This window comes from Mytilus trossulus, chromosome 4 (assembly GCF_036588685.1).
Source record: "Mytilus trossulus isolate FHL-02 chromosome 4, PNRI_Mtr1.1.1.hap1, whole genome shotgun sequence".
Lineage (NCBI taxonomy): Eukaryota > Metazoa > Mollusca > Bivalvia > Mytilida > Mytilidae > Mytilus > Mytilus trossulus.
In genome coordinates this window covers 60,239,019-60,251,496 of record NC_086376.1, presented here as the reverse complement: position 1 = coordinate 60,251,496, position 12,478 = coordinate 60,239,019, and the positions used below count along the sequence as shown (strand labels likewise).

Here is a 12,478-nt window from a genome sequence, read left to right as displayed (position 1 = left end):
AAGTCAAAGACATGATATACCATAACCGTATAAAACCCGATTTCAATTTTATCTACGGACCATAATTATTTAAGACCTCAGACGAATCACGATAAGAATATTTTGATTAATCCCGATAATTTTCAACCAATTTGACGCTATTAAATGGAAGCCGAAAATGACCATTTGATGCATGACGGTAAATGGCATTCCCTCATCTATTACGCGACAATAATGAACCAAAAAATCTTCTTACATCAGAATACTAGCCTCATACGCGGATACCAGAAATAAGAAAGAAGACTGATCTGCTGGGAATCAGAATAATTTGTCCATGTAAAATAACATATCTTCCTCTGGGTTGTAACCTTGCGAACTTTCCTCGTTCAGATTTGAATTAACTTAAATTTCTTTTGATTTTATCCGCTTATGAATGTTTGCATTAGCTTTTAAATTTTCAAATATTTTCTTGCTTCTTGCATCATTGAAGAGACATTACTCGATCTGGTGCAGTACAATAAGTACCAGAATAACGACATTAAAATAGCCCAATTCATCACCCGGTCTCAACAAACGGTTGTTCCTTTCATCAACGGACCTAGAATATATATATTTGTCCCATGAATTATCAGGGCCTTAAATACGGTCTTTTTACTTCGAAATTGACCTTATATGGTCAAATGTATTACGTGCACCTTCATTACTGTATTTTATCACCAAACTACTGACCTTTGTATGGTCCCATTGATCACGTGGACCTATAATGCAGTCTTCTAAAATTGGTCTGGTATTTTCTTGCATATCTTTTACAACTACACACTGTAACGATGTTCGAAGAAGTTTCTCTTTGGTCCATGAAAATCCCTGAGTTAGGTTTAAAAAGTTAAGGTACTAGTATGTATCAAAATCGATATGAGTCCAATTTTAAAAAACTACAACATAATCACTTAACCGTGACAACAGTTGTTGGTGTCAAAGTACGGTTTTCAAAAACATATATATCTATTTAAGGAGGTAGACCTAGGTTAAGGGAAGTAACTCTTAAAATCATCAGTACGTTTGTGTTAACCATTTTCATACTTATATTCTAAGCTTCTATGTTACATAGATTATTTCCAATCTGTTTCAGGTAAATGCTTAAAATACATTGATTATACTTGACTTTTAAAAACGCATAACTGATTTAAAGAGTTATCTCCCTGAACCAAGGTCTATCCCCTTAAGGACTTTCCAATCAAGGTATTTGGAAAAACATTAAGATTTTTTGTCCTTGAAGCTTTTTTATAGACTTTTTATAAGGTTTTGTGCTCTTTTAATTCGAGCGTCATAATTGATACATTATAAACTACATGCACGTTTGGCGTTAAAAAAAATAAAAACCTGGTATAAATGACGAGTCTTTCTATACAACAACAAAAAAAGCATCAAAAGATTCGATGCTAGAAAATTGTGTGAGCCAGAAGTGTTTCGTCTACAAAAGACTCATCAGTGATCAACGAAGTCAGTTCTAAAAACATTAATATGTCTTGGTCAGCTGTGACAAAAGAAATAGACTTAATGACGAACAATCAACTAAGACTGGAGTCCTTTGCATCACTAAACTGTTCTTTAACTATATAATATCACCAGTAAAAGTAAAATGAATTCATGATAACCATTCAATATTTATAGTCAAACATTATAATCAATTGGAAACTAAAACTAATATGATCATGCAAACTGACACTCTCTACTATTATTCCACAACCTCCAAACGAATATACCAAATATTAATAGTTAACCTCTATATATTCCGAATTTTGTTCAAATCTTATAAAATATACTAAGGTTTAATTATTAAAAAAAAAAAAATCCCGATAGTTACCTATGAAATTAGACTTATTACCGGGTGTGTACTAACATGAGCATTACGACGAGTGTCACATGTGGAACATGATCTGCTTACCATTTCAGAGCACCTGTGATCACCCCCTGTAGGTTTTGTGTACTGTTGTTTGTCTATTTATCGTGTTTTTTTCTTAAAACATATTGAGTGTTCCCCTGGTATCGTTCGCCTCTATTTCTTAAGCTTCTTGTAATAAATCCGTTGCAGCGCATTTCCTTCTATCTATATTTTGATGTTTTACCTTTCACCCTCAGTCATGTTGACACGCCTTAATACTGTGCAGGACAAGGTCTATTTAAACCACAAAAAAAACAGTCACACATAGCGAGTGTGTATACAAATCTAAACGATTCGATGCTAGAAAATTGTTTGAGCCAGAAGTGTTTCGTCTACAAAAGACTCATCAGTGATCAACGAAGTCAGTTCTAAAAACATTAATATGTCTTCGTCAGCTGTGACAAAAGAAATAGACTTAATGACGAACAATCAACTAAGACTGGAGTCCTTTGCATCACTAAATGTTCTTAAACTATATAATATCACCAGTGAAAGTAAAATAAATTCATGATAACCATTCAATAAATTTATAGTCAAACATTATAATCAATTGGAAACTAAAACTAATATGATCATGCAAACTGACACTCTCTACTATTATTCCACAACCTCCAAACGAATCTACCAAATATTAATAGTAAACCTCTAAATATTCCGAATTATGTTCAAATCTTATAAAATATACTAAGGTTTAATTATTAAAAAAAAAAATTCCCAATAGTGACCTATGAAATTAAACTTATTACCGGGTGTGTACTAACATGAGCATTACGACGAGTGTCAAATGTGGAACATGATCTGCTTACCATTTCAGAGCACCTGTGATCACCCCCTGTAGGTTTTGTGTACTGTTGTTTGTCTATTTATTGTGCTTTTTCTTAAAACCTATTGAGTGTTCCCCTGGTATCGTTCGCCTCTATTTCTTAAGCTTCTTGTAATAAAACCGTTGCTGCGAATTTCCCTCTATCTATATTTTGATGTTTTACCTTTCACCCTCAGTCATGTTGACACGCCTTAATACTATGCAGGACAAAGTCTATTTAAACCAAAATAAAAACAGTCACAAATAGCGAGTGTGTATACAATCTAAACGCTAATGCCGAAATATTTTGATTTTCCAGCAAGGATCAGGGAAATATTAACAGTGTTACCTGAGTTGCTAGTTTGTAATGGCATATTTCCACATAAAGCGCTTCCGGAGCTTGAAATAAGTAGCTATGATTGTCTAAACATTGATTGTTCTGTAAATTGCGTGCCTACAAACGAAACAATAGAAACTAATTTTCATCAATAATTTTTTTTCATGATTTGAATATTTTTAACCAAAAAAAAATACAGGAGCATGTTAGTCGGTGGTTGTCGTCGGTTTGCGTCTGACTATATCCGATGGTCGTTTATTTCAAAGTATTATAGCATAATTATCTTTTTCATGATGACGTTTTTTTTAATATTTACTATCATGTTTTGGGTTTTCTCATTGTTAGAGGCCAAACCGTGTAGTTGCTTTCGCCCTTTTTTTCTTTTTTTACTCTGGTTGATAGTTGTTTCATCGGCAATCGGACATCATATCCTTATTTGACGACGACGATTACGATGGTAATGGCGGAGAAGCAAATAATGAAAATTTAAAAGGCAATTCTACAGGGGATTAAACGAACAACCTTTTTATCGTCACGATAATAATCGAAAGTAAACTTATTCATCTTTCTTAATACAAATAAAAGTAACGTATATCGACAGAACGTTCCGCTACTGTACCATTATAATAATTTTAAGAGGAAATCCCGTTTTTCTTTTTAGATTTCCGAAAAGCATATATACTGCAAGGATCATACCATATGTCACCAATTTCAGCATGAGCTAGTATTGCATTTACTAAAGTTTTGTTTTGTTCTTGTGGTAGTTCAGATTACAATATTGACATTGCTTCTATAGGTCATACTGTTGTATATCATTTTTCGGAAAACCTTTGTAACAGATCGTGTAGTCACCATTCGAAAATCTTCTCTTACTGATAATTTGTGAGTTTTATAATGTCGTAGAGTAAGACAATTATTACAGCGCTTTTGTATGAAATGTAGCCATTAATGATTGAATTTTAGGAGTAGTTACACAAAGGTTGTCACTATTTTAGGATGAAACTACTTAGGTTTTTTTTGGACAGCATGAGTTCTGTTTCTCCTCTTTTTGTTTTATTTGTGTAGTGATTTGGACAGCGATATACTACAAATGCCTTCGAATGAAGTTTGTGTTATCTGTGTTTTGAAGTAAAAGTTTATATATCTCTCTGTGGCTTATGCACTTTGATTGTAACCTTTTTACTTTTTTCTATGCATTTTTTGGCTAACACCTGCAAAATACTTACCGATCCCCAAGCAAATACATTATGATCAAAGATAGACAGTTCCTGCCAGACATTCGTAATAAACCAAGTGAAATTTTTACACTGTAATTTTTCCTTCAGCTTAAATCGCTCCGTTAAATCACCAGCATTAATAGTCTGCAATGAAAACAGAAAGAAATTAAAGAATACACGGCCAACCAAATCAATTTATAAAAAGAGTGTCATTATATAGGTTACACAAACATATATTTGAGAATACAGCATATCCTTTTGGAACAAACAGATTATACACAAAAAGAATGACATATGTATCATTTCAATGCATGCTTTTGAAAACTCATGATTTTTATAAAAATAAACTCTTCATGGGTAAAATCATTTGTAGGTCGAGTTCTGATTTTTTTCATGTTTTTGTGAAAACTTAAGATAACTGTTTACTTTTTTAAATCATGATATATGGTTTGCGATTGATAGGTAGTGTTCTGATTTTGTTTATGTTTTGTGAGAACTTTAGTTAACTTTTTACTGATTTAAATTTTGAAAAACGTGTGCGCGCGATAATTCAATATAGAGACATCTAAATTTAATCATACCGCCATTTCGGGAAAATGATCATAAACAAACTGTTTGTGATTTGGTTCCATCCACACTTCTACTGCCCGTTTGTAATTGTAAACCTCAATATTCCTTCTACCCCCGGGGAAGTCATAGGGCTGCACACGTGCTATATGTCCGAGATGAGAGCAAGGGAGATGAACAAAACGTCCACCACACATCCATACCTTAAATAATAATCAAACCTCTATAAATAAACATCTATATAATGATAAGACAAATTGTTAATGTATTATATATTTTACAGTAATTGTCATTCATATTAACCAGCGTTGCAAAGATAAGAAAGCGTCGATTAGACCATACTACCCGATTGGCAATGTCATTAGAACATAGAAGTACTCGTAAGGCCTGTATCTGCCCAATAAAACTTTAAACAAAATACATGTATGGTAAAGAAATAAATGAGACAACAAAACAATACACTTTTGTTCAGTTTCCTTGGCAATTTGTTCTAGTATTGTACATATAGACATCATATTTCTTACACTCTGCGTAATTCCTATAGGGATAAGGAAAATATAGTCTTCACTTCAAACATAATTAAAAATGTGTGCATATCCAATATACAATAAATACATACCCTCCAAGACATTTCTAGATTTTCACCACCCCATACAGTCATGCCTTCATCATAAGCACCAATCTCACCAAAATATTTACTGTCTACGGCATAAGCAGCACCAACCATTACCGTACCTCTGCAATATATTTATTAGAAGAAAATGATAACTAAATGCAAATTAATTGTTTTTCGTAAAATTATACTCAAAACATAGGCAAATTAACTCGTCTCTGATATGTTTTAACGATTTGACATCCTTTCCTTTGTGTTATGGAGTAGAAAGTCAAATAATAAAAATACCGAAAGACGTTGAAAATTCAAAACCACATTCCTTTCCTACGATCGTTCTAATGCTAATGACATTTACAATTTTAAAAATACACAATTAGAAATGTTCAAGCATAGTTTGAATGATAATATATTTAATATCATGTACATGCATTACCTAAGAACCCTCACCAATATTGAATGTTGTTTTTACCTGTTTAGTTGGTTTTGCTCTAGTGATAATGACATGTACAACTACAAAACGTACCATGAGAAATGACCAAGCTTAGTTTAGATAACTATATATTATATATCTTGAACATGTATACATAAAAACAGCAAAAATTGCTTATTTCCTGCGTGAGTGTTAATCTTACATTAAGTGAAGTTGTAGATTGTTTTGCAGTTGTTTTGCAGTAAAACTGATATTTCCAATTTAAATTTATTGTGAACACCATTCACGTTTCAGAGCACTGGCTACTAAGCGGCTTGTTATGTCGAATGAAAGTAATCAATCATATTTTAATTTAATGACTCATTATTTTATTTTCAGAATTTATCAGAAGTTATCTGTCTAGCAATTCCATTGTTTAGCCTTTCAGAGTTTTAAGAGCCGTTGTAGAAATTGTAATAAAAAAATCATATATGATACATTAAATTGACCTGTAAATTGTTCTAATACATGTTAGGATAATATAAAAGATAAATCTTAAGTTAAAGTACATTTCCTGATATCAAAATATTTACATACGGCCTTACGTCTTCCTCTGTTGCTCCAATCTGATCCTGTCTGAAGAAAGTTTCGAAAAACACAAGTCTCCAATCAAAACCATATCGAGTCATATAACCCTCGTTAAAACGATATTCAAAACTTTCCGCATTCACATAATCAAGTACACCCATAGCTATTGTTTTTCTGTCCTTTTTTACCTCTGTAAGTAGGGGTTGTAACCTGAAATAGAATGATTGATATAATAAGAAAGAAAAAAGGAATTTCAAGGAATATCACAGTAGTTTTCCATTTATTCCTACGATTGAAATAGATATATATAGTCAAGCGTTTGGTTTTGTCAGGATTTATGAATTTTCCTCATCTAAAAATACCATTGAATTAATCATATAACCATTATACAAAGGAAGTGACATTTTCATTTCTATTTCTACTCTATTTGTAATAGTAATAAGAATTTTCTAAGTCTTAAATCCAAACACTAGGATTGTTACTAAATACATTTACTAGCAAGTTGTGGTCATGACAGGGTTTCCCAATGTACAAAGTAACCCCTGGAACCTTATCATACTTCTCACAATGCGAACTTAAACGGTACTACAACTTAAAGCATTACCAGTTGTAAGATGTTCATAAACAGAATGCACCAATGGTGTTCTTGGATTATATTGTAAATGATGCATGAACACTTTGAAATTTCATAACTTCTGTTGCTTCAAAATGTAGTCGATTTCAACAGCTTCCATATCCGTCTTTGTATTTTTATACATGCTTACCATCACTTTATATTGAATTATTATACCGTAGTGCCACTAGTCTGATATAAGATTTTTGTATAACTTAAATATGATTTAAATGCTAACTTTGTAATAATCTTACCAGTCGATATTAACTTCCATATGACTGTCAAAGAACACAACAACTTGTCCAGTAGATTCCCGCCATCCTTTTAACCGAGCCTTGATTAACCCTAAACGTGAAGGGTTGCGTAAGACCTTAATTATGCCTTTCGGAAAATTGTCATTGATATACTCATCTAGTGGCCTTTTCAGCTCAGCTGTAATATTAAATACTAGTAGTTATATCACATGTCATCTGTAATTATCATCATTCGCTAAGGTTTTCATTTGTTAATGACTAAAACGTAAGTAAGAGAAATATCTAAATGAGACAGTAACAAAAAAGAAGAAAATATAAAAAAGATGTGGTATAACTGCAAAAAAAACACACTTTTCACAAAAATTGAAATCACCAAAACACTGAACTCGGAGAAAAATTCAAAACGGTAAGTCTATCCCTAATCAAATAACAAAATCAAAATCTCAAACACATCAAACAAATGGATAACAGCTATCATATTCCTGACTTGGTACAGGCATTTTCTTATGTAGATTAAACAAGAGACCAAATGACACAAAAAAGATCACATATAGGTCACTGTTAGGCTTACAGCAATAAACAAGAAATAAACCCCTGTCCATTAGAACATCTACGGGTCAAATATGCTATTTAAGTAGTGTTTTTATTGTGTAATTTATTTTAGGGGGAGGGCATTTTTGTTTTTATCTTTATCCAAGATTGATCATATAAGTCAACAGATGCATTGCTAAATTGCTAAGTTACTGCTGAATCATGGTTGTAAAAACGAACAAAAACTTTTCCTTTATTCTTCCCATTCAACAAAAATATTTTTATTATCAACTGAATGTTATTCTTTGTTCTTTTTAGATTTTTAGTTAGATATATTTGACAACAAAATATCTACAGACATTTCAACATAGCTAATCTACCTCTCAAAATAAATATGCAGCCTAAAAAAAAATACAAACAATTGATAAAAACCAAAATCGGTTGGTTGTTGTGTTTCATATCCCACAAGATAATTTCAGTGTCGAAAGGGAATACAAGGAATACACATATTTGTACAGAAATAGTGTAAAATAATTATTGAATATGAAATAATAATGTAAATATTTGTCTTATTTGTGACCACGTCTTATGTTTGTTGACATTGTTAAGTCTGGTTGTTTTATCTATGGTAACACTTCATTTTTATCTTTGAACAACCTGTCTCCCCAGATAAAATGTGTAAACGAGAAGATACAAATCTTAAACTAATAATGACATGCGATTGGAGAATCGATATTTGGTTTATTAAAATAAATAGTAGACTAGATTTTTTCAACCTGTGATACTGATTTATACTAACAAAACTCGTAATAAAAAAAAATAAAAAAATATTTGTTCTCATTTAAAAACAACTAATTCATTATTATTTAGTCAGACAGTGAGTCCAATTATAAAACAAAAATAAAGCAGCATTATATTAACATCTCATATTTAATTGCGTCCCCCCATGAGACAAAATACAAATGGGAGATGCGAAAAATCATTTTTATCGTCAATTAAATGTTAGAAACTTATATTTGTAGATGATAGTTTGTTGAATTCATTGACAATCTTTACAGACTGAGAAATACCATATGAACACCTTAAACTGTTTTTGTGTTTGGGGCTATGATATTGACGTGTACCACTTATTTGGTTATCCTCAAAACATGCACAATACATTCCAGATGACAAAATTAAGCCTCTAAAATGGGTTCCTGCAAGCATGGTCGTGTTGAATTGAAAAGGTGGTTTTGTGCATATATGCTAATGAAAATGTCTTAGAAACACTCAATGAAGATTTCCATAAAGGATGCGCTAATCTTATCAATTTTAAATTATAACATATGAAAAAGTTTGCCTCATTTTGTATTGGTTATCACAATTCTATGACCACATCATGCAATGATAAAGGGGTGGGTGTATTTACCACGTGCAGATATGTATACAAAGGCAATCGCTTCTCGATGAATATCTTTAAATATATATTTTGAATTCAAGTAGATAGTATTCGATTTACGAAATTTTGAAAAGAGTTATTTCCCTTTAATTGTTATGATGGAGGTCATCATCATTGCTATTGTATGATGGAAATTTTTATAAAAAAAAATCGTTTCTATGTTTGTTGGCGTTTGTTTTTGTTGCACTTCGGTGTTACTGTTTTTCGTTTATTTTCCTCTTATATTTTAGGTTTTTAGCTCGGTTGTGTTTTTGTACCCGAATTTGTTTTCCCTCAACCGAGTTATGACTTTTGAACACCGGTATACTATTGTTGTCATTATTTATCATCAACATTTAAATCAACCAACCCATCTGACTGTTGTCATCTACCAATATAATCTCTTGAAGTAAATGTCTAGGAGTTCTGTTTATAATGCTGTATAACGTTCGAATTAAAATCGATGGCCATTCGTCATAAAATGGAATTATGATACTTGTTGTAGGGAGATCATGCGCGTAAGTCCTATACTTACATCTGAAATTAGAGAAAATAAAAATCGAAACATGTTACAAATATTACTTATACAGTTTGATTTAGTTTTATTAAAGTTTATCTATGACGACGGTGCATCATAATCCATATGTCAATAGAAGATACGGTACAAAAAAGGCAAACACTGTAGGCGGACACAAAGTCAGACTTTACATGCGTTTTCTTAAAGTGCGAAGCGATCAATGATTTGTTTCTTTCTTGTCGTTACTCAGAAAGGAACATTTGAAATGTCAAGTTTTAAGACAAGTACAAATATATAAGTCATTGTTTGCTTGTGGATGACAGAATGTCACAAAGACACGATTTGTTGTACTTCCGAAAGACAATAGTTAAATGTATGTTGCATTTTTTTCCACCATTTTCTACATTTGAAAATGCCTGTACCAAGTCAGGAATATGACAGTTCGTGTCCATTCGTTTTTGATGCGTTTTGTTTTTTGATTTTGCCATGTGATTATGGACTTTCCAAATTGATTTTCCTCTGAGTTCAGTATTTTTGTGATTTTACTTTTTGTTCAACTTGAAACAATCATAATATCAACAATTTATCGTGTTGTTCTATTGATTAAGTTATGTCGCTAACATTTTTTTCAAGCAATTTCCCTGCGTCTTTTACTTAAAAGTAAATAACTTCAGTCAGGTTGTTAATGTTTTGTCGATCTTTGTCAATATAATGGAATTTGAGGCAACTCTCTTAAAAGTGAGAGGTTTAGCGCTTTAAAACTAGGTTCTATCAACCATTTTCTACATTTGAAAATGCCCGTACCAAGTCAGGAATATGAAAGTTGTTGTCCATTCGAATAATGTGTTTTAACATTTGATTTTTCCATTTGATTGGGGACTTTGCGTTTTGAATTTTCCTCGGAGTGAAAGAATGAAAAAAAAATACAAAACTCATCACAGATATAAACTTTATAGTTTTGTTTACCCGATGTACATTTTGATTACAAAAGACTAATGACGCGAGAATAAAACGAGTTAAAAGGCAGGAAATGCATTTCCAAAAGAGAAACATTCCTGTAAATTTCTTATTACAAACATAGTATGACCTACCTACTAGTTCAGAAAGATCTTTTGAAACAAATTTAATTAACTTTTGAATTGGGCTGTTTATTCAGAAATATTAGTTCGTTACGTAATACAAATTATATTTTGATGAGGCTTTAACAAGTTTGTAATCCTGCAGTATGACGTAATATTAGTGGTTGCTCAGCAAACATAGGTCTTTTGACATGTAATTGACAGATGACATGTTTAAAAGAGTGTTCTTTGCATTGAACCACTACATATCTATATCTGCGTTCCACACGCAAGTCTAATATCTAAAATACTTTCCTGACGTATACGATATGGCTTTATGCTTGTTATTTGGTTTTTCTATCGTTTATAAAATAAAGAACATGACTGAAATTGAATTTCATAACATGTTTATTATCTATATTTACGTGTTTTAACAATTAACTGTACAGTAGTTTATATTGAACAAGGAGGTCAAACACACATTGAACCAAAATACAGACATTTGTTATCCTCTCTTTAATCATCAAACTATGCCGTCAATTGTTTTTATTAATAAAAAGAATGCATCTTTTGACGGAGAATGTGTCTGAGAGACAATAACCCGACCGAAGAGCAGAAAGCAGCACAAGACCCCCAATTGATCTTCAACACGGCAAGAAAATCCTACCCTGTTGTTTCTTCAAACTTTGCTTAAACAAATGCGCTGGTAGTTTCCCCCAACTCCCGGTAAAATTTCAAGAAATCTAAATACAACAATGAGCATACCAACAATTATAAAGCTATATAAGTACACCAATCTATCTTACCTCCTAAACATTTCTACGAATATGATTGGTTAAAATGGACCTCGTGGATACCGTGTATATAAAATATTAGGTTAGTAGGGAGGCGGGGCTTATTTCATACACGGTCAGTAGTGGTGTTACATCCCTTTATAAAAGCAAAACGGTACTGAGAAAAAAAACTTAAATGTTTCAACAGACGAAGAAGTTGATGATTAAGATTGACATAAATTCATAAAACACATTCAAACCTAACAGGTTGTTATTGTTTGCATCCGTTTTTGTAGGATCAATGGAAGTAAATTCTTAATGCTAACAGTATTGAAAATTCTGAAAGGTCACTAGTCTAAATTTCACACGTAAAGATAGTCGGTAAGATAAGTTCATTATATAGTGTGCTAGTGACCTAATACAGTATATATGTGGTCAGTAAATTCCATATGGAGATTCGAGCTTCGCTCTTACCCCTTATGGAATTTACTGACCCCGAGGGTATCACAAGCCCAGTAGTCAGCACTTTTCGTGCTGACATGAATTGTCATTGATATGGTTATATTTATAAATTTACTGTTTACAAATTTTTGAATTTTTTGAAATACTAAGGCTTTTCTACCTCAGGCATAGATTACCTTAGCTTTATTTGGCAACACTTTTAGGTATTTTGGTTCTCAATGCTCTTCAACTTCGTACTTTATTTGGCCTTTTAACCTTTTTGAATTCGAGCGTCACTGATGAGTCTTTTGTAGACGAAACGCGTCTGGCGTATATACTAAATTTAGTCCTGGTATCTATGATGAGTTTATATACCATATAAGGTCACAAGCACACTACGTAACTAATAATATCAAGTAA

At 32.0% G+C, this 12,478-nt stretch overlaps 1 protein-coding gene across 1 annotated transcript in view; it reads right to left on the bottom strand.

The window, feature by feature from the left end:
* LOC134715664 (polypeptide N-acetylgalactosaminyltransferase 1-like) overlaps positions 1 to 12,478 on the bottom strand; it is a 35,527-nt gene that overhangs the window by 2,977 nt on the left and 20,072 nt on the right. The window contains exons 2-9 of the mRNA XM_063577990.1: positions 9,640 to 9,806; positions 7,322 to 7,499; positions 6,464 to 6,664; positions 5,464 to 5,581; positions 4,859 to 5,047; positions 4,287 to 4,421; positions 3,073 to 3,177; positions 709 to 843 (exon numbers count right to left, since the gene is read on the bottom strand). Coding sequence (XP_063434060.1) covers positions 709 to 843; positions 3,073 to 3,177; positions 4,287 to 4,421; positions 4,859 to 5,047; positions 5,464 to 5,581; positions 6,464 to 6,664; positions 7,322 to 7,499; positions 9,640 to 9,806 — 1,228 coding nt within the window. The remainder of the gene's footprint in view (positions 1 to 708; positions 844 to 3,072; positions 3,178 to 4,286; positions 4,422 to 4,858; positions 5,048 to 5,463; positions 5,582 to 6,463; positions 6,665 to 7,321; positions 7,500 to 9,639; positions 9,807 to 12,478) is intronic.